The sequence below is a fragment of the Lacerta agilis genome, chromosome 9, assembly GCF_009819535.1.
Source record: "Lacerta agilis isolate rLacAgi1 chromosome 9, rLacAgi1.pri, whole genome shotgun sequence".
Classification (NCBI taxonomy): domain Eukaryota; kingdom Metazoa; phylum Chordata; class Lepidosauria; order Squamata; family Lacertidae; genus Lacerta; species Lacerta agilis.
In genome coordinates, this window is record NC_046320.1 from 21,688,945 (window position 1) to 21,714,716 (window position 25,772).

General features: G+C 46.9%; 1 protein-coding gene and 1 pseudogene across 1 annotated transcript in view; one reads left to right on the top strand and one right to left on the bottom strand.

Annotated features, from left to right (window-relative positions):
• The window catches only part of PDGFRA (platelet derived growth factor receptor alpha), a 52,147-nt gene extending 34,717 nt beyond the window's left edge, over positions 1-17,430 (bottom strand). Inside the window, 2 exon segments of the mRNA XM_033159933.1 lie at positions 681-741; positions 17,231-17,430. Coding sequence (XP_033015824.1) covers positions 681-738 — 58 coding nt within the window. The 5' untranslated portion in view covers positions 739-741; positions 17,231-17,430.
• Positions 4,482-4,600, top strand: LOC117053525 (annotated as a pseudogene).
• Positions 17,431-25,772: the final 8,342 nt, after the last annotated feature.

Genomic DNA, 25,772 nt, shown 5'->3' on the forward strand with positions numbered 1-25,772 from the left:
TTCTGAACAATGGCCATTTCTATTGGGGGGGGGCATAGTTCTGTGGGACACAGAGCACACACTTTAGTACAGCAGGCTACATCTTTAGTTCAGAATACCAGAACACCAGAGATGGGGAACCTAGCTGGGGGGCCAGGAAGAGACCTTATTTCAAGCATGATTGACTCATTTTAAGGTGATTGTTTCTGTAGCATCCTTTTTTATGAAGCCACACACATATCCAATGAAGTCATTCCATTCATGCAAGGACTTCTGCTTGTGCAGCAGAACTTCCCCTTCTCTCCTCTCCCTGACCACTCTGCTCCAGAGGATTGGAGGAACCCCCAGAACAGATTTGTGGGTACACTGAGGGAGGAGGAGGAGAAAAGAAGAAGAAGAAGAAGAAGAAGAAGAAGAAGAAGAAGAAGAAGAAGATCCATTGTGCAAGAGGAAGTCCTTGCACAAATCAGGCAATTTTGTTGGTCTCCTGTATAGACCAAACTCGTGCTATTAGCCTCTCCTTTCTCCAAGCTTTCTGATGATCCCTCTCCAGCCCAGGTCAGAAAAAAATGTGAAATTCCAAGTAGTTCAGCTGTTGTGTTTATTTTTGTCTTTGAGTCTAGGCTTAGATCATTTTGATTTAACTATCAGCTCTCTGCTGAAGAATATTGAGCTTGACAAACAATTTCAACTGTTGTTACCTGTCAAGAAGCAGCCCACAATCAGGATTGTTCTTTGGGAAGGACCCATGGTGATCATCAACTGAAACAAGAACAGGAAACAAAGGCAAGGCATGATTAGTTAGTGAGGGTATAGGAAATGACAACGCTACATCTGCAATGAGCATTAGCACCTTGGAAATGTGCAACGGTGGCATTAATCATTCTGTACTGTCAAAAATGACAAATAGTCCTCGAAGCACCAATTTTGGACCGCTACATTCAAATCCATGTTAAATTCACCAGGGGTACCATTTGGCAGATTAGCACATACATATCTGTTTATTGCGAACTGAAAAAAAAGATAACCACGACAAATGTTGCTAACAGCACACAGCACAATCCCTTTCATATTTTCTCAGAAGTTCTGCAGGCTTCAGTGGGACTTGCCCAGGTGCATGAGGCTGGAGTCTTAAATCTTGGGTATATTTAAAAGCGCATTGCTGCAAATTTTGCCCCCTATTTCTTTCTCCAACTACTGAAACCAGACATGATCTTTTCAAAAATCTGCCAAGTAGATCTTGCAAAATTTCAGTCTCCTACATTCAATGTTTGAAGCAAGATCTTGAGGATAGAGTAATAAATGTTATATGCAGTTCTCAAAACCATCAGTATTGGGAAGGAGAGAGCAGAAGGGGAAAGCCTGATCTTCATTAGCCAATTCCAAAGACAGCATCCATTTAGTTATGCTCTTCTCCAAATTCCTTTGGCTCATTGAAAACATTTTCCTCAAGCTGCAGGAATTTCTTATAAAAACAGCCCCAGAGAAACACAGGCTCCACTTTGGCCCATCTCTGTTCAGAAATACACAGATTTCAAAGATCTTCACCATTCGCAACAAGCGAGGCTGCAATCCTCTGCACACATATCTGGGGAGTTGGTACAATGAACACACTCCAAAGGTAAATATGCAGAAGATCAGGATACAGATTACTACACTGACAGTGGGGTGGGGGGAATGGTTATCATAGTTTGCTGGGTTTTTAGTATGCCAGGATTTCCATTTTATATAAATATATGACATGTATTTTTCTTGTAAAATAAATATCCTTGATCATTTAAAAACTAGATTCTAAATGTATGACGAAACTCTCTTGCTATACACGAAAAGGGATATAAGACTGGGTCCATGTTCATGTTGTATTTTGTTTCTTGAAGAGCAAGACAAGCAATACATTACTACTATCATTGCATTCTCCTTTAAGTTTGGCAGAGCGAATGGTCGTAAATCGATGGCTAATCTCTCAAGGACAACAACTAACAAGCTTTTTCTCTATGTGCCATGTGTAATTTACAGTCTTGGGTAATCAAGCTGCCCACCTGCTCATATCTAAAAGGCAAACACCGAGCTCTCTTTTCAAGTGGAGTTGCCTTTGAACCCAATGGAAGTCTTGGAACTGACTCTGGGATTAGATGGGCCTGCCTGACTCTGGGATTTGGTGAAGGCTCTACAAAGAAAACATGGGTGAAGTCATTAGGAACATTCAGCAGGACCATTGAGGTACTGTCTGGTTTAGCAAGCTGGTCTCAATCTGTGCTAAGCTGCATACACAAAATACAGGTGAAACTCGAAAAATTAGAATATCGTGGAAAGGTTCATTTCTTTCAGTAATTCAACTTAAAAGGTGAAACTAATATATGAGATAGACTCATGGCATGCAAAGCGAGATACGTCAAGCCTTTATTTGTTATAATTGTGGTGATTATGGTGTACAGCTGATGAGAACCCCAAATTAACAATTTCAGCTTTGGGGTTTTCATCAGCTGTACACCATAATCATCACAATTATAACAAGCAAATGCTTGACATATCTCGCTTTGCATGTCATGAGTCTATCTCATATATTAAACTCCAGTAGCTAATGAAAACAATTGCTTACAAAAATGGACTTTTCCACGATATTCTAATTTTTCAAGTTTCACCTGTACATGTCAGTATGCAATTGCCGGTGGCTGAAACAAACTTGATCAGAAACATTTTTGCATTTTATGAGGAAATTATAATTTCTTGTAGTTTTGCATTCAGGAGGTCCTGTGTTCAGTCCCTGGGATCTCTGGCTAAAATGATCAAGTAGCACGTGACATCAAAGACCTCTGCCCAAGACCTTGGAGAGTTACTGCAAATCAGAGTCATCAGTAATGGACTAGGTAGGCAAATCGTCTGAGCCGGTATATCTGCTCCCCCAAACAGTCCTCTGCAAATTCTAATGTCAGGCATGCACCAGTTACTTCCTGACTATTTGATGCACTTTATTTGGTATCCAAAGATATTTCATTTTAGTATATTTACAGACAGCATTGAATAGATGACATGAAATGGCATTTCATGTTTGACAGCTGACAGCATGGGAGATTTCATATTTGACACCAGCCATAATCAGCATCACTGACAAATGTTCCCAAGTCTAAAAATATGTGCATTGCAAATGCTGAGGTTCTTTTAAAAAGCACACACACACACACACACCTACCTTTGTATTTAGAGTGTTCAAAACACTTCACATCATCACATTTTGATTTTTGTCAGAATTTCAGCGGGAAAAAGGGGGTTAAACCTTTCCTCCCCCTGCACTGCTGCAAATTGCAGACAAACACACACAGGGCTGGCTATTGCATCTTTGAAAAAAAGAAAGAAAAAGAGGTAGTTTTTAATTAATGCACAGGTATAAATCCTGGCACGGTTGCTGTGGTGGTGTCTGTAGTGCATCGGTAGGCAAACTAAGGCCTGGGGGCTGGATCTGGCCCAATCGCCTTCTAAAACCGGCCCACAGACGGTCCAGGAATCAGTGTGTTTTTACATGAGAAGAATGTGTGCTTTTATTTAAAACGCATCTCTGGGTTATTTGTGGGGCATAGGAATTTGTTCATCCCCCCCCCCCAAATATATAGTCTGGCTCCACACAAGGTCTGAGGGATAGTGGACCGGCCCCCTGCTGAAAAAGTTTGCTGACCCCTGCAGTAGTGTGTTGGAAGTGGTGTTGCTGCTGGGTCAGGCCCTAAGATGCAGTTTCTTCCTCTCTCTCTCTCTCTCTCTCTCTCTCTCTCTCTCTCTCTCTCTCTCTCTCTTTAAAAAAGCATTCTGTAGCACACTGTCTATTCTGTATCAGCATTGATACAAACTTGCAAATGCAGTCACCATGAAATCCACACAGCTATTCCAAATAGCAGTTTAAGGGTGGGGTTAAACAGCAATTTAACACACACACACAAACCAACACACACGGCAAAACACTCCAGTGCACATGGTCCTGAGTGTACAAAAGTTGCTTTTTGGATCTTGGCCATAGCCTATGATGCACTATGCTAGATCAACTCACATAACAGATGGTCCTGAAACAATATAGCAGCCAGACTTTGACAGGCCAAGAAATATTGTCTTATAAATGACAACTCGGTACCTCTTTCCTTACGCAACATGCACAGTTAAACACAAGCGACAGCGCACGCTGCTTTTACACCAGATGTTATCTTGTGTTTTCCCTTTGCCCAGCTGAAGAAGTGGGTTCTGTCAACAGCAAATTTACAGCATGACCCTAAGCATGTTTACTCAAAAGACTTAATAAAGATATTTAGGATTCTGCTGTTTATAGCATCCACCTCTTCTACTGGACGAAGGTACAACACAAGCATAGATGCTCCCAAAAGACCATCCATAGAACTGCCAGTCGCATTCTTATCCATCCCTACTAAACTATTATTTGTCGCCATCTGTAGAAAAAAAGTGAATTAGCTTTAAGCAACTTCAACCAAAACTCCTTTTCCATGTATGATAGAAAATGAATAGCTTACAGCCATACTATCCTGAACACGCCTCATCCCATCTGATCTTGGAAGCTAAGCAGGGTCAGGCCTGGTTAATACTTGGATGGGAGCCCGCCTGGGTATACCGGGTTCCATAGGCTTAGAGCCTGGATAGCTCAGCTGGTTAGAGCATGGTGCTGATAACACCAAGGTTGCAGGTTTGATCCCCACATGGGACAGGTGCATATTCCTGCATTGCAGAGGGTTGGACTAGATGATACTCAGGAACCCTTTCCTACTTTGAGGTGCTATTATTCTATGAATAAGGTCCTTCCTTGGGACAGAACCAGAGCTCTGTGGTACAGCATTGGGCTTGCATGTTTAATCCCCGACATTTCCAGACAGAGGTAGGGAAAGCTCCTGTCTGAAACCATGGAGAACCTCTGTCAGTCAGAATTGACAATACAGTGGTACCTCTGGTTACGTACTTAATTCGTTCCGGAGGTCCGTTCTTAACCTGAAGCTCCACTTTAGCTAATGGGGCCTCCCACTGCTGCCACACCGCCGCTGCCTGATTTCTGTTCTCATCCTGAAGCACAGTTCTTAACCCGAGGTACTATTTCCCATGGACTGCAAGAAGATCAAACCTATCCATTCTTAAAGAAATCAGCCCTGAGTGCTCACTAGAAGGGCAGATCCTGAAGTTGAGGCTCCAGTACTTTGGCCACCTCATGAGAAGAGAAGACTCCCTAGAAAAGACCCTGATGTTGGGAAAGATGGAGGGCACAAGGAGAAGGGGACGACAGAGCATGAGATGGTTGGACAGTGTTCTTGAAGCTACTAACATGAGTTTGGCCAAACTGTGAGAGGCAGTGAAGGATAGGCGTGCCTGGCGTGCTCTGGTCCATGGGGTCACGAAGAGTTGGACACAACTGAATGACTGAACAACAACAACTATTTCTGGGTTAGCAGAGTCTGTAACCTGAAGCGTCTGTAACCTGAAGCGTCTGTAACCCAAGGTACCACTGTATTGTGCTAGATGGGCCAATTATCTGACTCTGTATAAGGTAAGCTCTCTGTGTTCCTAAATACAGACTGTACTTGTGACATGCATTGGGACTGTAACAGCATATCAGGGAGGAGCATTAAACCAATACCAAGGAAAAACCAAAGGAGTGATTTACTGACCACTGAAATGGTGCAATCTCGATCTGGCTGCCCTTCTGTAAGTAGAGGGGTGAGCCGCAGCCTGCATTCCCCCACCAGGACTGACAGATGACCAGAACATGCACAACAACTCCAGAAATTCAGCAGATGGCATTCCTGCAGAAACAAGTCATCTGCCTTGGTTTTTCAATTAGCAATAATGGCCATGTGTTTATGTAAACCGCCTCCCTCTGATAAGAGACTCTTGGACATCAAAGACGTCTTCCCTTCCAGCCTTCTTCTCCCCTCGCCTTTTTTTTAAAATCACAGTTCTAGCCTGTATTTTTCCTAGATAAAGAATCCACAGTACATACATCTTTTTTAAAAAATCCCATAATCTTCTCTGATTAGCTAATCTCTTGTGCTTCAAGCTGCCTGTGGTGTCTATTCTTGCAACCAACTCCCATTTATTTACAAAGAAAATGCACTGAGTTCAGTGAAAAATACTCCAAATCAGTGTGCTTAGAAACATTCTACGATAAAGTGTTCATATTTAAAATAAACCACATCAGGGCTTATCCACACTTTTGCTGTGTTCTTTCCTGACACGGGTTCACATTTAAAGCTCTGTGTCCAATAAGTTTTGCTCTGTTTTTAACCTGGAGGTTTCTCAGTGTAAATGCACTCTCTAGCACTCAATTGGAGCAAATTCTGGTTTCCCTGGAATTGTTGTTTGCGCCGATTCAGCTTGGGGCAGGGTAGAGAGCTGCTCCACAAGTTCCTGATTTTGGTGATCATCAAATTGGAAAATACAAGGGGGGGCAGAGAGAGAAAAGATGGCATGTTGGTTTGTAGAGCAAATGGAAATTTGAGCTACTCCCTTCTTTGTTAGAAAAGTTAAGACCAAAAACACTAGTAAGTGGGCATTAAAATAAACAACACCAAGCCAGCCATTCTGCAGTTCCTCAGAAGGGAAGCAAAGTAGCAGCTCAATTGTATTCATGTTTATTTAAAAAAAAATACAAAATACAAGCAAACTGTTCGCGTCATGGTTTATTCCCAGCTAAAATGTGCATAAAATTGCTGCCTATCGCTGCAAAATCTTATGCAAACGTGCTTGGGAGGAAGCCACATTGAACAGAATGGGGCTTACCTGGAAGTAACCATGCATAGGAGTGGGCTACACAAGTTCTTAGGTGTTGGTTTCTAAAGTACAGTCTTTCACTGTATTGCTCTAAAATAGCCAGTTCACAAAATTCTGTCTGCCTCTCACAAGCAATGGCATGTTAAAGTATGGTTGATGGATAAGCAGAAGTCAGGGGACCAGCTTTAGAAGAGCGAACGGAGCAAGAGAAAGAAAATTCACCCATACCTCCTCCTAAAACACGGTTGATCCCTGCAATGAAGTTCCTGCGGTGTAAATTGGCTGCATTACTCCAACAGGCCAGTTGGCGGCACTGTTGATTCACGCTGATACAGCAACTGTTCTATTACTTTTGACTGATGCAAACTTTAGCCTCAGAGGCGACAGATCAATTTTGGAATGAATCCAGATTACCTAAATAACATCTGCTGGAAAACCTTGATTTTAAAATGGGGGAAAAAATCTATTTCTGCTCTGCTTTTGCTAAATGCCATGACCCCATAGTCCTACAAACTGCCCATGCATTATTAGAACCAGGTAAGGAACCAGTTACATAATCGCAAGGTTGTCCAACATTTGCAAGGATTGAAAACCTCCTTGTGGGTCATCAGATGCTAATCAGCCTATAGTCTCCCCCAAGGAGATGTTGCACTTTTCCAAGAAAGCATCAAGGAAGCCCAATAAAAAGAAACGCATTTTGAAGAAAGCTTTATATTTTGCAAGCTTCATTTAAACATGTTCACGGGGCCACCTGCAACTTTTCACGGTTGCTGGCTTTTTTCCTAGCAGAGTTCTACCGAAAGCAGAAATTCCCAGTGCAAGGAATAGCAGGGGATTCTGCTGCTTTCAGTGACTCCAGGGGAGAGAGGAGCAGGCAATAAAAAATTGGCTTCCTAGATCCATTTTAAAGATGATGAATTCACAGGCGTAAAACCTGAATGAGTTACAGGATCAAATTCTCCGTCCAAGAGCCGTGTCCAAGATTGCTTTCCAAAAAATGTCAATTCCTCCTTGGTTTGATGGATATCACTTCCCCCTTTTGGCCCATTACCCGCTGCAAGTATTTCATTTCCTGGACTGTTTCCCAGCCAAGGAAATGCTGAAAGAGCAGAGGAGAAGAAAGAAGAGAAGGGTCTTTTCCCAGTGCCTCCCTAGTTTGCTGCTCCACCTTGCCACAACCTTGCATCAAATACATTGAGTGATGCAGATGTGACCCGGGGCCATTTAAGTTACAGGTCTACTAATGAGTGCCAGCCTCCCATTTGTGGTAAAGTATGCTTGGCGTGGTTTGAAAACCCCAGTGAGCTTCATATTGGCCCAAGTTGAAACTTCATGTGGTGGAGGGTTCCGCCACCTTGAATAAAACATCTCTAAACATATATGCATTTGGAGTCCTGTGTTGCTGTTATCATTGTAAAGCAGCAAACTGTTGATTAAGTGAGAATATGGGGAACCTGCTGGATCAGTGCCCCAAAAGGGTTGGCATTCTGGAGCGACAAGCTACCATGTAATCTACTCGCTCTAAGTGTGGCCTCTTGTTTTTGGATAAGCGTCACTGGCTGGAGTGAAATATCAACCCGTGTAGTGAGAAGTCTTGTTCACCTACTAAAGGGAAGGGTTTTTTAAGTTTCAGCTAACCTGTGATAAAAAGATTCTGTCTGCTGTGCCCAATCTGTGATAGGTCATCGGCACGTGCAAATTGCTAAGTGAAGCCATGGGCATAGCCATGATTTATTTATTTTTTGGGGGGAGGGACAGGTTTTATGCTGGGGTGAGGCAGAACCAAGTTATCTTCAATGCAATTGCTCAGTTAGTTATTTTTATTTATTTACTGGGGGGGCAGCTATGCCCATGCTTGAGCAGCAGTCCATGGGTGATGAATACGCATGTGTGAACTGGTCCTTTATTTCCCTACCAATGTAAAAATACTACTACCACGTACGTTTCCGAGCACAATCAAAGTATTGGTGCTGACCTTTAAAGCCCTAAACAGCCTCGGACCTGTATACCTGAAGGAGTGTCTCCACCCCCATCGTTCAGCCCAGACACTGGCGGTCTCCTCACTGAAAGAAGTGAGGTTATAGGGAACGAGGCAGAGGGCCTTCTCGGTAGTGGCACCCTCCCTGTAGAACACCCTCCCATCAGATGTCAAGGAGATAAGTAATGATATAACTTTTAGAAGACATCTGAAGGCAGCCCTGTATAGGGAAGTTTTTAGTGTTTGATGTTTTACTGTGCTTAATGTTTTTAATGTTTTTAATTTGCTGGAAGCTGCCCAGAGTAGTTGGGGGGCAAGCCAGTCAGATGGGCAGCATATAAATAAATTACTACTACTACTACTACTACTACTACTACTACTACTATAAACTAACTCTAATTCTATCCCACCCTTTCTGCCAAAGAAACCCAAATATGTGCACTTACGACTCTCCTATCTTGGCATCTAGACTTCCTTTTCTCATTAATATGTTATATCACTAAAGGATTACTGGATCTTCGCATGATAACATCTGTTGCCTTTTGCTTGACTGAGATTCCAGGATGGTATGTGTGCCTCACTGGTGTAACACAGGAGTATTAACTCAAAAAAGGTTTCGGATTCTCTGAACATAAACGCCAAGCTGTAGGTCGCTAATGTCAGGGCAGCCAGGATTTCTAGCTACTTACACAGTGAGGAAAGAGAATGTGAAGCTGCGCATATGTAAAGGGTAAAGGTAAAGGGACCCCTGACCATTACGTCCAGTCATGGACGACTCTGGGGTTGCGGCACTCATCTCGCTTTACTGGCCAAGGGAGCCGGCGTACAGCTTCCAGGTCATGTGGCCAGCATGACTAAGCCGCTTCTGGCGAACCAGAGCAGCGCACGGAAATGCCTTTTGCCTTCCCGCCGGAGCGGTACCTATTTATCTACTTGCACTTTGATGTGCTTCCGAACTGCTAGGTGGGCAGGAGCTGGGACCGAACAACGGAAGCTCACCCCGTCGCAGGGATTCGAACCACCGACCTTCTGATCGGCAAGCCCTAGGCTCTGTAGTTTACACCACAGCGCCACCCACACCCTCCATATGTAAGCCAACCATTCAGGAATCCTTTTGACCCTTAAAGCAGCTGGAGGAAGCTGGAGGATACTTAACCCGTTTGCTACAGAGGTTAGAGAGATGACTGGGACCTGCGAGACAGGGATTTGAAGTCCCCACTTAGCCATGAACTTCACTGGGTGGCCTTGGGCCAGTCTCTATCTCTCAGTCCAGCCTACCTCACAGGGTTGTTGAGAGGATAAAACGGGTAGGGGGAGAACCATGAACACTACCTTGAGCTCCTTGGAGGAAAGGTGAGGTATCAATGTAAATAAAATAAAATGTGCCCCACTGAATTCAGGAGTAGTAAACGTGCCTAGGAATGGGTTACAAAAATATAAAATGAATTCTATGCTCATTGTGCAGTATAAAGCGTTTCCAGTATTGCAAACTAATCCAGTGTTGAGGCAAGAGCATCAGTTCCCATCATCCATTGCACATTTCGTACACACCCTCCAGTCAAAGAGTGCCAGAAGCACAGGTACAACATGCCAGAAATGGAATACGTTTGGTGAGCACTTCCAGGTGCCTTAAGCAAGCAAACCGTTGCTGTTTTGCTAGCTATATGGTGAAGCAAAGGGATTCTGGAGTCACAATCCACTCTGAACTGGGGAGAACCAGCCTCTCTCAATTCAGCACATGGAATCCTTAAAGTTGAGTAAAACCCGCAATGTCACAAAAATGGATTTTTGCTTGGGGCAAGCCACCTCATTTCTTAATAGCCGTGTAACAGCAACCCCGTAAGAAAAGGAGATCATAGGATTGTAGAGTCGGAAGGGATCCTGAGGATCATCTAGACTCCTGCAACGCAGGAATATGCAGGTGTCCCATATGCACCTTGGCATTATCAGCACCACGCTCTGACCAACTGAGCTATTTACTTGGAGTCTCAATGCCTTTAAAAATTATTATTTCTAGACACCAGCTTAATATTCACCATGCCTTACTGATCTCAGAGGTAGTAGCCGTAACATGATGCCTTTATTAGGGTCAATGGAAAGTCACAAGGTCAAGCCATGAGGTCTGTTCTCAAGGAGCCACAACAGATCTAGCAGGAGAGGTGGGACTTCAACGTTACTTCTCAACTGAGTGGTTTTTATTATATATAAATGAAGTTCTGTTCAGAATACTTGAAAAGTGAACTCCGGGCTATTTAAACTGGGTTCAAACTTTTCCTGCTTTATCTTCAGTCCCTTTCCGTGTGTGTGTCAGTTACTTGTGGTGGAATTGTATTTTTTAATTGGCAATATTGATTTCCGTCAGATTCTGCATGGGAGATAAAACTGAAAATCACAGGGTTCAGAGTCTGATAATAAATTCGCACAACCACTTTTTAAAAGGTTTTCCTCGTTCAGGCTAGTTCGTTCGCTGCATGTCAGGCAGGTTGTCACAGCAATTGTTTTGACTAGCTAAATCCACACGACTTGACTTTGGAATCTGGCCACACAACACAACCTGGAAAATATCCCCACCCCCAAAAAAACAGTTTAACCAGAAAGATTTGGGCTGTTCCCCTGGAAATGACTTGGAGCAGGCAAAGGCAGGATGATTAGAACATGCAGAAAAATTCAAAAACATCTGCTTATACTCAACATGGAAGAAATGGTCATGAGAATATGCTCATGACTCACTTAGATTCCCACACACACACCATTCTGTCCAGCTCATTGGAGAACCACATTGGAGATCTTTCAGAACTTCTTATATAGACTGACCCACCAAGTATTTAGAATGGTCCACTCACAAAACCAGAATCACATATCCACACACTATCAAAACTGACCGCAGTTATCAACTCCGTTGAAAGAAATACATCATATGAATTCACCACTGCGCTATAAACCTCTTGAAGCAGGATTTATTGCTCCTGTTATTCTCACTTTAAGCAAAAATAACAGTGCCCACATTGACTTCTCTAGGGTCAGAATTTGATTCAACCAGAGTAAGTAGAATTTACAGGGATAAGAAGTAGTAAATTGTGTGTCTTTTTAGGGGCAGGGTATTCTGCTAGTTCTTAATATTTAAAGCAAGAGGTGTCTGGGTTGAGATGCCACATTCCCTGCTCTGAAAACCCTGGGACTGTTTGTGGACCTGTGACCACTCCGATGTTGAAAGAAATCTACTCTGCACATGTTCAGAGGTATTCTTTGTCCACTTTGTGGTCTTGTGTTGTTGTTGTTTTTAAGGTTGGGGTTTTTGTACTTCTGCAAACATTCCAAGCTCCCCCAAGCATATAAACAACTCCCACTTGTTTCTCAGAGACTCCACTTCAGCTTCATTTCAGGGACAATGAGTTCAAAATTAGAGGGAGGGATAACAAATTATAATAATGTATATGTGTTAAATTAGAGCGCTGGAAGAGCCTTCTGTTCCAAACTCCTGGCTACAAGATCAAGTTCCTCTGAAACCAAGGGCACCAACCAACGCAGGACTCTCCAAACTTAAATCATGCTCAACTATTAGGTGAATGAATGGATCTTAAGGCTTCGCTCATTGTAGGGTACTACTTGCAGCGTGGCCAGAAAAGCCCAGGAGTTAGAGTAGCAGCAGCTGAGGGTCCCCACATATCTTGTAAGCAAGAGGGCTTTCCATTCAGTCCGTCATGCGTCCCCGCAGGAAGTTCCCTATTGTGAGGAAGGGAGAGTGCTCAAAAGCAGATTCACTACTACTGTAGTGATGAATGGGGTCTCCTGTCCACGTCCCCCTCGCTCTCTGGCACAAGGCGCTCGCAATTCGCCAAAATAATCGCTGGGGGGCAGCAGAGCACCGCCAACCTCAGCGCCTCGCTGCTGTTGTGCGTTGTTGCAAAACGGAGCAGAGGACCAATCTGACCTCGCGGCTATAATTTACTGGCTGCCTCTTCCCTTGGGAAATCAGAGTATCTGGCACGGTCCAAGCCGACCCACCCCGCCACATCACACAGTCAACACAGCAGCCTTCAAGAAATCTGCGCGATTCCTCCACCACTTCTCTCTCTCTCTCTCTCTCTCTCTCTCTCTCTCACACACACACACACACACACACACACGAGTCCAGCGTTTCTAGTGCCTAGTCTTAAACTCTAGACTTTCTTCTTCTCTTTCTCTTTCATATCCCCCGCCTTCCCCCACCCACCCCCAACTCCTGGTGTGGTGCTGATCATGGACTTTGCTATTTCCCGGTAGTTAAGGAGTTCACCACCCCGTGCTCTTCTTGGCAGATCACACGGAATTGTAGAATTGTAGAGGTGGAATCGGGACCCGAGGGTCATCTAGTCTGACCCCCTGCAATGCACGTCGCGTGTCAAGATAAGGGGTATGGTGACTCCTCGCTAGTTGTCTCCCCTCCCGCCCTTGCTCAACTTTATCGTGAGAAGTCTTTGCGGGGGGGGGGGCGACCTGCAGACTCGACAGTTTTAGTAAAGGGAGGGGGAATATGATTCTGTAGCCGAGCAGCAAACCACATTCATGACTTCTCGCCAGCCCCAGCCCTAGTCAGCGATTTGGAGACCGCTGTTTTCCATCCGTATAGGAATCAGCAAGGTCTTGCCTGGGAAAGCAAAACAAAGCGAAGTTTGCAAGCTCGAGTCTTCCAAGGTTCCTCCGCCCCGCCCTCTCTCCCCTCTTCTCCTGAGGGGTCCCATGTATTTTAAAAGTCACCACCCTCCTTCCTAAAGCCAGCACATAACAGATGCCTCTCGTTTCAAATCCACGCTCTTTCCTTTCTCCGTGTTTTTAAAAGCGGCAATATTGAGACATAGACTCGACAGCCATTGTGGCCTTCTCGGCAAGAGGGAAGGAAACTCAGGCGCGGGTTCGAATCCCGATTATATCTGGCATCGTGCAATAACTTCGATTTGCTACCAGGCGCGCCTTTCACGTATTAGCAATAAGATTTCTAGGGCAAAACGTAACTTGTGAAGCGACATTCTAACCACGTCAATGCAAAAACCTCCCAAAAAATCGAGTTGCCTGCTTCCCCATCTCCTTGCTATGCACTCTGACCCGCGTTTCAGTGTCTTAGCATGAGGCCTGGATTTTGAGATGATCGCTGAAGAACAACATCTGGACGCTGGTTTGTGTCCGTTTCCTCGCTTACAGAAGACAGAACCATTTGTGAATGAGACACCACAGACCATAAAGACATGCCGCTTCAAAAGCTATGCTTTGCAGCCCCGGTCTGTTCACACGTTCAACTGCGAGTCACCAACGCGTGTGATCAGATGATAACCATGCACGTATGAATGGGCCCTCGGACTTCACCCATATTCCATAAACCCATGGAGCAAAGGGGAAAAGTCAGGCATCAACCAGCCTGACTCGACTTAAGGGATCCTTTCCAGAATAAGCGGCGCGAGCCAGCTTCCAATCCAGAACCACTGCGCATTGTAAAGAGACGCCTCGACCTTATCTCATTGTTTAGCTTGGAAACTGCTTACGTTCTCACGCTTTTCATAGCCTGCCCATTTAATGCCCGCCAGGACTTGGTGGGTCTCTGTCCACACACCTTGTTAAGCCGGAGTCGCTGGCCTCGAAAGTCCATTGAAGGAAAGCGCCTTAGAAAGCAGCGCTGCGGCTTAACTGGTTCGAGGATCTGTTTCCTCTCAGAGGCCAAGGACTTCACATTGGGACTCTCGTTTAAAAAAGAAGAGTGAATGAGGAAAGACAGCAGAGAAAGAAAAGCTTAGACTAAGAGAAGATCACCCTTACGCTTTTACTCCTTCCCTGCGAGAAAACAATAGGATTGTCTGGACCAAATTCAAGAAACAAAAATTTGGGGGCGGGGTGAAGCGAATGGGGAGCCTATTCTTCTGTTCTCCTCCTCCCGTGAGTTTTTGGCCGAGAGGGGTTATGGTCTTCCTGGAGGATTTGCTATCAGATCACCTAGTGAAAAGGATCCCTCCAGGTTTCAGGGACTCCCGGCTCCTGCTCCGGATTCTTTGTGTGGAGTAGATTCCAGGGTGTTCCAGCCGAGCGATGTTTCAGAGTTGATTTATGTGGGTTTTGGGATGGCACCCTTTCTGTAGATGAAAATTAGTTAATCCTTGTGATGCAGCCCTTTAGGATCGGAAGGCAAGGATAGACCCGTGTCTGCCAAAAGTCAAAGCATCAGGAAACAAAAACAAAAACAAAAAACAATCTCATATAAAAGCCACTCGAATCAACGGTGGCCTATGGAAGGGATTCCAGTTAGGCGGGGCTGGGGTGGGGTAAATAGGGGGGAGCTGGCAGAAGGGCGCGCGGGTGCTGCGCTTTTGTTTCCCTCTCCGGCAAACTCCAGATTTCACAAATGGTATCTCACCTCGGAACAAAGTGCCGCAGAAAAGGTGCTGCAAGTGGAACTCCAGGTCCGCCCCGTTGGGTCAAGAAACGAGGCAAAAAGAGAGCGTCAGGGTCGTCCGCTTCGTTAACAAAATCAAGGTGCTCCAAGTCGCTTTACCTTTTGGGGGGGAGGGGGGATGAAATGTCCACAGAAATGGAGAAGACAAATGCCTTTTCTTAGGCTCCAAAGAGGTGTGAGAGATACATCCCAGTTCTGTGGCCCTTCCGGAGCCAAAGCGGAGTTGCAAAGGACTTCAGGGACTTTTTTTCTCCAAAGCAAGCAAGGAAGGAAAAAAAAACCTCTGCGCAGGAGTGTGTTTGTGGAGGCTAATCCAGAGTTTCATCCCGCCTCTCCCGCTTGGGGGTTGTGTGCTCGCCCTCCCCCACCTCCGCCTGGTCCCAGATCCGTTTCTGTCCGCTCCAGCGGGTTGTCCCGGCCGGCCGTGTTCTTTGGGTCGCCCACGAGCTGCTGGATGGACGATCCCGGTCCAAAGAAAACGTTGAGCAAGCGAGCGAGGAGAGAGCCATTTCCTGGTGCGCCCGCCCAAGAACTTTTTTTTTTTCCAAGGCGACTCGGCTCGCCTTGCAGCGTTGGCAGCGCCAGACAAACAGCCCCGTCGGGTTTTCCATAAGCGGCGTCTGCAATCCCCGAACCAAAAGTTTCCTCTTCCTCGCCTGCTTCTCGGGTCCAGCTTGCGCGCAAGGCTAGGATGGGTCGGCGTAAATGCGCGTCTTGAGGGAAGCTGTGGGGAGGGCACGGAAGGGGGTGTAGTGGCAGCCAGTCACCCCAAAGGGCGAAAGTATATCTGCTTTTGAAAGGATATTCTGGCCACATTTAGAGTGCCACAGTCTGGGAGCTCTTCGAATTAAGAGAGCAGATAAACAGGGACGGGGGGGTGGGGATCTCCCTCTGGGTCTGGTACACTGGGATCACCAGATTCGGAGGGGCTTCGGTTTAGAGGGGAAAGAAAAGGGCAAGGAACGAAGAGTTCTAGTGGTTATCGGAAAGAAAGAAAGGAGAAAGAGACAGAGAGACCTGGATTTTAGGACTGCCACGGTTTCTTGCCTCTTACCTTCCTCAACAGGCGCTAAGCTGTTCCCCGACCTCCCTGCAACTGCAGAGCACAGGCAGGACGGAGAAGCCACGGGTGCATGGCTAGCTCCGCAGTCCTCTTCCTGCACCGTGATTCATCTGCAGATTATCCCCGCTGTTTAAACCGGCATACACTCAAAAGGGGCTTCACTCCAGTTTAGGGCAGGCGCGCGCGCACACACACACACACTCGCGCCCCTCTTTCCTCTCCCCTCCAGGAGCCCCCCTTCTGCTGCTGCTCCCCCCTTCCCCAGTCCCTCCTCCCAGCCCAGCTGCAGGAATGCGGCGCGGTGGCCCCTGCGCGCTCCTCCGAATCTGGTTGTCATTAACGCTGCCAAGAAGCAGGCAGTTTTTTCTTTTCCGCCAGCGCCACAGCCTCCCTTCAGACCCGAGTTCACAGCTCCCTGGAGAGCAACGCCCGATCGCGGAGAAGCGATCACTTGGCGACTGGCTGGGGACACTTGCCTTACGGGCAGGAATCTGAATTGGAGCTTGACTCCGAATTGAGGTGTTTGCTCCTCCGAACTGAGGCGTTTCTCTGTCCACTCCTGTATCTTCCCCCAAGATCCCATCCAGCTCATCCCCAGACCCGATCCTCGGAGATTTCCCACCTCTCCATCTTCCCCTCTGCTCCGGAGCGCTGCCTCTTTGCAGCTCCGCGCCAGGAAGAAAGAGAGCGTCTCACCTTGGCAGGAGGCGAAAGCTCCTTTTCCACCACCGCCCCCCCTCGCCTCTTTGCGACAAGCTGTCCCGCAAATCCAAAAACTTTCCTGCTGCTCACTGTTGTTTCAGGAGAAGGCTGCGGTCTTGGACACACTGCCTTGGGATTCAGCTCCCTACTTGATCGACGGGGGGGGGGGGGGTAAATCGCGTGGCAAAGTCTCCCTCCCACCGCGCGCCTGAGTCCCCAAAGGAGCTTTCTTATACCACCCAGACACACCGAGCTCTCCGTCTGCTAGAATCCCACCTCGAAAACGTCCCGAAGGAAAAAGAGAGAAAGAGAGAGAGAAGGAAGAAATCCCTTCGCTTACCTTCTTGTGTTAATAATCCATAAAAATAGTACGAGGAGAACGAAAACTTTGTTTTTGTCCGTCCCCCCCAAGTAAGGTCCCAGTCCCCCTGCTGCTATTTCCCTTTCTCTGATGGCCTCAGAAACAGAGTCCTGTAATTGATTCAATGCTAGAGACCATCCTGCCCAAACTAATCATTTGCTTCAAGTAAATAGCTGTCAGGAAATGAAGGCCCCCCCCCCGCGCTCCTTCATAATAAGAGCCTCCCTGGTTTGTTGGGAGCCTGAGCTCCTCTGCCCGCCTCTTACGCTGGCGGGGGGAGGGAAGGGCTTTCGGGCTTCATTTGGGACGGGGGCGGAGAAGTGCGTGCGTGCCTGTGTGTGTGTTGGCGATGGGGAGAGCTTGACCATATGGTAGAGGCTGGGGGTGGGAGGGGGACATTTGCACGACAGGGGGGTGACTTTATTTCCCCTTCTTCCCAAATGGTCCCAATTTCATGAACGAGCACAGGTTTCCCCTCCTCACACAGTCCCAGGGACGGTGGGTCGGTCAGCTGCGTAGACTTGGGTTCACGCTCGCCATGTAAGTTGATGGAGGAGCAATCGCGATCGTCCTGACTTGGTGGTTTATTTATGATACTGGTCGTTTCACAGACTGGCCCCAGCCCTGCAGCCAGTCTGTGTGGAGGGAAAGCTGAGATGGGTTGTTGCGGACTGATCAGACCGCGGCTCCGGGAGCGCTAGCGAAGCCCATGTTGCTACGGAGTATTTGTGAATGAAACGGAAAAATGAGAGTGGGAGGTTTGGCGAGGAGGGGGGGGGGGAGAATATACCCATCCATCCCTTCTCCACAATGGTGGCATTCTACTGCTTCGTGATTTTTTTGCTGAGGGCACAGTCACGGGAACCATGTAAAGGTCTTCTTCTTCCCAAGGTAGATAACCAGGGAGTTTAGGTTTCTATCTGGGAAGATATTCCTTTAGGAGCGTGAAACTGCAGGAGGGCTACAATGATCTGTGAATAACTCAGTTGGTAGACCTATGAGACTCTTAAGCTTAGGGTCGTCGGTTCGAGCCTCACGTGGGCAAAAGATTCCAGGAGGTTGGGCTATACAGTAGATGACCCTACAATTCTGTGATTTTACGACAATCCTAAGCGCATCAAGTGTCACTCGAAAGACTGTTTTGAACTGGAGTGCCAGAATAGCCCGGTCAGGTTGGAGTTTGGTGACTGGGATAAGGAAGGGATGCTGTGAGCTTTCGTAGGAGTGTTGCATGTATGTGTGTGAGAGAGGGGGGCGGGGAAATGTTGGTGGGGCAAGGAGATCTGGGCGCTATCATCGTGGGAGTTAGAATATTTATTTTCCGTCTAGCTCGTAGGAAATGAAGCATCAGAACGCGCCGCTTCTTGCAACTTCGGAGCTGTTCCGCTTTGGTGGCCAAGGGGGCACTGCAGCTCCAGGAAAGAGCGCGGGGAGGCGTTGATCATCTCCATTTCAAGGCGCGCGTTAGAATAATAAATTTGGAAAGAAAAGTAAAAAAAGAAAGAAACAGAAGCAGCAGCAGCAACAACAACAGCAACAAAAAAACCGAGGGTCCTCTGGCGTAAACTCTTTTCCTTTTCCCCGCAAACTGTTTTTGCTCTCTTTCTCCCTTCCTCCCAATGGAAAATTCCTGCAGGGGTTTTTCAGCTCAGTTCATCACTCGGTTGCCAAATCTGCCTGTGCAGAGCTGTTCTCTGGCCATCCTTGAAAACGCACTGCCTCTATCTCTATAGGGAGCGGGTTGCTGCCACCCCTTATCCTTCTCTCTGTAGAGCCATGGTGGGTCATCACCATTCCAGATGCTGCTTGGAAGAAGAAATATAGTCCAGAGAAATGATTGCTCGAGCTATAAGTTGGTTGGGAAGGGCTGTTTCCCCTCCCTGCTCTCCGTCCATGACACGTGTCCATCCACCGTGTGTTTGTTTCTGGGGCTGAAATCAGGAGCAGCTGGCTGAAGGGTATCTGGCAATTCTATGGGCGAAATGGGGCCTGGTGGAGGCAGAGGAATTGGCTGCCTTGCTGCCAGGGCAGAATTTCCCTGCTCATGTCAAGGATCCCCTCTGGTTGTGTTTCCAGCTCGCGTTTCTCTGGGCTCATATTGCCTGCAGCCCCCTTAGCACGGTCTCTTTCCACGACTGCATCGTCAACTGGGGTGAATGCGCAGCCCTGGCCTATTACTTCCACATGTTCCTTCAGGAAATCATTGGAGGCAAACCTATGAACAGCCCCTTGTTCGGAATGCTAACAGGATACCGTATTGCCTGGAGAGGAACGGCACTCTGCAATCTGCAGCTCAGCGCCAGGGAAGAAAAATCCTATGTGTAATTTACCTTCTCGGAGTTGATTATGGCTGAAAGGCTAATACAGGAAATACAGGTTTATGTTATGGATTGGGAGGGGGGAGGGGGGAGAGAAATCTCCCGAAACTGACCGGTTGCAAAGAACTCACCAGCCAATTGCTTCAGAGGCTCCCGGTGCTGGGGGTTGAGTTTGGACTCCAACAAGAGCGCTTGGGTGTAACCTGGTTTGTGGGTTGCAAGCCTCAGCTAAGCTCTATGGAGAGAACGGAGGGGAATAATAACCAGCAGCTTAATAATAGAAAAGGAGTGTGAAGCAATACAGTGCACAGTAAATAACAATGATCAGTGGCAGAGATGCTCCATTGGCAATATCCCTCCTGCATGGGGTGGGGGGTGGGGAGGTCACACGACCAGATGTGTAAAATCCTTTGAATTTAAGCCGATCAGGTCTCATTGTTGTCGGTGGGCTTCAGTCTGCTCCTATGCAAGTTGCTACAGTCTAACCGGAGTCCGCTGGATCTGCCCGTGCGTCGTCAGCGCGCAGGGAAGAAGAGGAGAGGGCGGGAAAGCGGGGGTTGGGGTTTCTCTGTGCGAGATAAAAAGCCTGGAGAACTGATAAAGGGTACTTTTGTTGCAGGACGTATAGCCCGGACCAGATGTGAAGACGGAGCAACTGCTCTGGAAAACAGAAAAGAAAGGAAGAAAGATAAGGGGAGGCGGGAAGAGCGAGTGGGGGACAAGGGAAGAGAAAAGCACACTCTGTTTGTAATTAGGTGCCTGATTTGAATAATGCCTTTGTTAGGATTGTAAGCCAGGAGAAACGGAGGGTTTGCAAGTGAGATCGGGACAGAGGGCATCGTCACACATCCCTTCTTCTGATGCTACAGTTCATAGATGCGACAGATCTATGGATGGATAACGGATTGACATTGGCCAGCTTAATATGGCCATCAATAATAGGAGAGGGGGAGGTATTACTGACACACACACACACACACGCAGACGCAGCAGCACCCTTTCTTCGACTTTGCAGGGAGCGAGCGCTAAAGAGAGGCCAAGAGAGGCCTTTGATCCCGCGATGTTATTCTAAGATCCTACAAGATAGTTGGACGGAGAGGAGCAGAGGTGCCGTCCCTGTGTGGTCCTCCTGCGCTTGGGAACAGGGCGAGAAATCCTCGCTTTCCCCGCCTCCAACCCCCTTCCTCTAAAGCCTGGGTGTTTATTTCCCCCCCTTATCTAGGTAGCTGGGGGTTGATAGAAAGCAGAGAATATTCACACCATATGTGCCCTTGGGTAAGCAGACTGTTGCCCTGGCCCCCTCTCGCCAGCCCTCAGCTGTCTCCCCGCCATTTGCTGGGAAGGGAGCCCCACTGGGCTGAAGTCAACAGCCCTCTCTCTCTCTCTCTCTCTCTCTCTCTCTCTCTCTCTCTCTCTCTCATCCCTCGCCTCCTTCTCTATCCTATTGTGCTCAGGAGCCAGCCAGCTCTCGTTAATGGCAGGGGTGTGCTGTGATCGATGAACTGTGGCTATATTGGCCCAAAGGGGAAAGTGCCACCCGGAGCCCTTTCCATCCTGCGTGTCGACTGTGTGGCACTGTGTGGCCACTGGGAAGCCAGGATGCTCCAGGGAAGAGTAATGGGAGCATTGCCTTGAGGGGGACAGTGGGGGATGAGGAAACGAGCTTCGCCTGCAGAATCTGTTCGTGCGTGTGCGTGTGCGTGTTGGGGGTTTTCAGAAGCATCATCTCCCTCTTTTCCCCAAAGTAGTCTGAAGGACATTTGTTTTTCCCTGAGCTAGTCCTTTTTAAGCTTCGTGCGATTTCCAACGTCTTCTTCAACCACCACATTCTTCATATACATGCAGACAGAGCAAACTGTAGCCGGCGTGTTAGAGGAGGGGCGAATGTGTATTCCTCTGTTAGGCATCAATCTGTGAAGAAGAGTGTCTGTCCTGCTTCAGTTATCCTTTTTTGGGAAGCTATCAGATCCTAACAGAGAATTAGACTCTTACCAGAAAGTTAGCCTTACAGCGCATTCTCTAGGAAGCTGCTCAAGAGTAAATATTAATGGGACTTATTCCCAGATAAATGTGTCTATGAATACAGCACCAGCGTAGTTTTCATTAATGTTAGTCCAGTGGTTCCCAATTAGCTAAGAACCGTTGTTCAAAAGCCAAGTCATGAAATTCGATTTTTTTAAATATATATATCTTTATGGTAGTTTTTGTTGTGTGAATTCCTCTGTTGTGTATTCCTCTGTTAGGCATCAATCTGTGAAGAAGAGTGTCTGTCCTGCTTCAGTTATCCTTTTTTGGGAAGCTATCAGATCCTAACAGAGAATTAGACTCTTACCAGAAAGTTAGCCTTACAGCGCATTCTCTAGGAAGCTGCTCAAGAGTAAATATTAATGGGACTTATTCCCAGATAAATGTGGGACTCCTTTTGTGGGTCTATGGACCACTGATCGGGAACCACTGTTGTTGTCGGGATTGCCATACTTTGTGAAAACCAGCGGAAGGGGCCACTCCACAGCTTCCCGAAGTGTGTATAGACAGTGGATTACAGGAATGCAGGATCGTTACACCCTGAGGGCTGTTTCACACGTGCGTGCTTGTCACATTGGTGGCCTGACTTCAAGGGAGACTATTGGTGTATGGGGGCGGGCTGGTGTCTGAAAGAAAATCATTGCTGAGGAGGTGTGTTGGATCTGCAAATGGCTCATTCACAGGATGGCTGATTCACACGTGCAAGCATTGATGCAGTCATCAAGGTGATGGGGTATCAGTGTGTAAAACATATGTGCACATCCTGCATTAAATCTCTGCACTTTTCCCTGAGGGAATGCATTTTGTTATATTTGAAACTGCCCTTCTTTAATCCCTCTCTGTCCGACTGCCGCTAAATTAGGATTGATACATTCTTCGTGATAATTGATTGATTGATTGATTGATTAAAGAATCTAATGTTGAATACATCTCAATCAGTCCTGTTCCTTGATGGAAGGTAGTGTACTTCTGCTAGTATTGTCTAAACAGTCTATATACAGCCTATACAGCCTATATATACAGCTTGTATATATATATATATATATATATATATATATATATATATATATATATATATATATATATAGCCTATTTTTTGTTTTTGTTTTTATGTTCCATTAAAAATTACTTTCCCATAAGCGTCGTATTTAATGCAGATAAAGGAAGTGCCCCTGTCCGTTGCCTTTATTAAGACATCGCACCTCTGGGTTCCAATCGGTTAATCAATACATCAGTCGAGTAAAAGCAAAGAATGGATTAACACCTCCTCCCAAATACAAAGAGGAGGAACTTGGACATTTTGAAACAGAACTTGCTTGGCACATACGCTTAAAGGTAAAGGTAAAAGGACCCCTGACCCTAAGGTCCATTCGCGGCACAGCCAGGCAAATATACTTGGGTTCGCAGCGTAAAACACTGTTCATTGCAAAATATTATGTCTACTCGGGAGGAATCTACATTGACTTCAACGAGACTCTCCCAGCCTTATATAGTTCCTAATTCTTACAACAATAGCTTGACAAATTCATATTATTTCCCATAAGTGCCTGTTTTATGGCAAGCTTCCTGTTCTTTCCGTGTCCCAGTTATTTTTATATCTTTTTTTTAAAAAAAGAAAGCGTTGAGTGAGGGCTAAAACATACACTAGGTTTTAGTAGACTGAGCTAGATCCATATTTTTGTAAGGTTTTGGGGTTTTTTAGGATGCGTTTCAAATCTGATTTCTCAGTTATATAGATTTTTGGCAGCAGTTTTTTCTTTTGAAACAGAAACACTAAAAAAAATTGCCTTGCTGTATCAAATCAAAGATCCATGATCTAGTCCAGAGATCAGGGTTCCAAAAGTAAGCAGCCAAACATTGAACATCCCGCTGGGACCGATGGGAACAGATCTGAGGCATCCGCGGTGCTCACAGCAAAAGCTAATGGATGGATCTAATGGAGATAGGACAGGCGGGGCAGGAATAATTCTTTTGAAGAATATAAAAGAGATAAATTGGGTTTTCCTTGTGCGCTCGCTGCATTGGGCAGCCATGCGATTGCCACACACCCTCTCAAACCTGATTGGCTGGTCACTTATAGAGAGGGATGTCTCATCTTCTACAAATGATAATGATGATGATGATAATAATAATAATAATAATAATAATATATCGTGTCTCATTTCTTCGAGGTGTTAGTATAGTGTCCCTTAAAGCTGTGGCTCTTTAAGGTCTTGGGGCAAAAAATGAAGATCGGCTCTTAACATATTTCAAGTCTCAAGTCTGCAGCGAATGTGGTTAAGAGCAGTAGACTCATAATCTGGTGAACTGGGTTCGGGTCTCCGCTGGCTCCTCCATGTGCAGCTGCTGAGTGACTTTGGGCTAGTCACACTTCTTTGAAGTCTCTCAGCCCCACTCACCTCACAGTGTGTTTGTTGTGGGGGGAGGAAGGGAAAGGAGAATGTTAGCCGCTTTGAGACTCCTTCGGGTAGTGATAAAGCAGGATATCAAATCCAAACTCTTCTTCTTTTCTATGGCTTATTTTCTGCTTCTGGCGCGTTGTAAAAGTGCCTCTCTTGGTTCTCGCCACAGCATGAAGGGATGGCGGGATGGCTTTCTCAGCTCATCCATCCCAGCCTAGTATCTCTTCAGACCTCTCAAAAAGAGCTTCTTCCCCGCCATTTCATGCCTCTCCTTCCCCCCCTCCCGTGAATAAGGGCTAAACAAATATTCCTCGTTTGAAGTGAAGGAGTCCAGAGGGAAAGGAAAAGGGGAGGACGAGGACTCGAGGCGTTTGCGCTGCAAATGGCTCCCGTCCCCCCTCAAAGCAGTAATCCAGCCAACTCCAGCCCATTTCTTCCGGCACTTGAAGCAGAACCCCACAAGCAACAGTCAAAACTGTTTTAATGTATTTGATATTTGTTGGAAGCCGCCCAGAGTGGCTGGAGCCTGGGGGGGACCCGGCCAGATGGGCGGGGTACTACTACTACTACTACTAATAATAATAATAATAATAATAATAATAATAACAAAACCCACAGCGGCAATGGATGCAATAACGCGCGATTTGCAGCTTCAAATAAGCTTATTGAGGGCAGTTATAAGCCTGCCCCGACGTGGCTCCAGAGTCCGCCCCTCTCCCTTTCCCGAGTTTTACCCAAATCTAGCCCCCCCCCCCAACTAAAGGAATGATAGCCCTCGACCACTGCCCGCGTCTCTACTCTCAGCTTTTCCAGTTCCCGCCTTTATTGCCTCGTGTGGTGCTGTGGCGACGCGTGAGGGAAGAAGCGCTCGCAAGCCATTGGGAAGCCGAGCTCCCTCAGGCGAGCTCCGGGCTCTCTGACTGGCGGAAGGATTTCCCCTAGGAGGCGAATGTAGTTTCTTCTGTCCCACAACAGACGCCCAGATACATTAAACACTCCTCCCTCGCCCCACTCAGCGTCCATGTACCACGACGGAGACCGCGCTGGTCCACGTTGACTAGTGGCGAAGCAGTGGAGGCCGAGGGATTCACTCTGAGGGAGGAGGGGAGAAGGGAGGCGAGCGGCGGGGGCTTCCTTTCCAGAGCTGCTCGTTAAGTTTTCTGCCATTTATTGAGTCGAGGGTCTGGGAAGGCAGGCTTTTCCAACGCCCCCCGCCTCCTTCAAGCTGCGCACCATTCGCCCTCCATGGACGCAGAGGCAGACGTGTTTCCTCGCCCCTCGCTCCCTTTTCTCCCGCCTCATCCCAATGGGGGGGGGGTCAAAAACCCAGCCGAGGCGGCCTCTTCGTTTATTTCGCCCCCTTTTGTTTTGACTGCAGCCAAGAGGAGGTGTTGCTCTTGGGCTGGCCTTTGGTTCAGAGTCCTTCCCTGGCCCTCTTCCCTGACATGGTCGATTATCTTTATTTTATTTTATTTTATTTTATTAACTTCGTAAATGGTGGGTGTGTGCTGGAACTTGCAGGAGGAGGAGGAGGAGGAGGGAGCCGGCTGTGGGGAGGGGAAAACTCTGCAGACGAGTCCCTGAGGCGAGCTGGAGTCTTTTGTCTTGCTCGATGGAAGGAAGGTCTGGCTTCAATTATGGTGGTCCGTGTGTTTATGCCTTTTCGCGCAGCAAATAGACTCGCTGGTTTCATCTGAAACCCTTCTCGGCTGCCCCTCTGTGTCCCACCTTATGGAATGTCTCCCTCCAAAGAGGCGGGCTTTTTAAAAGTCTGGG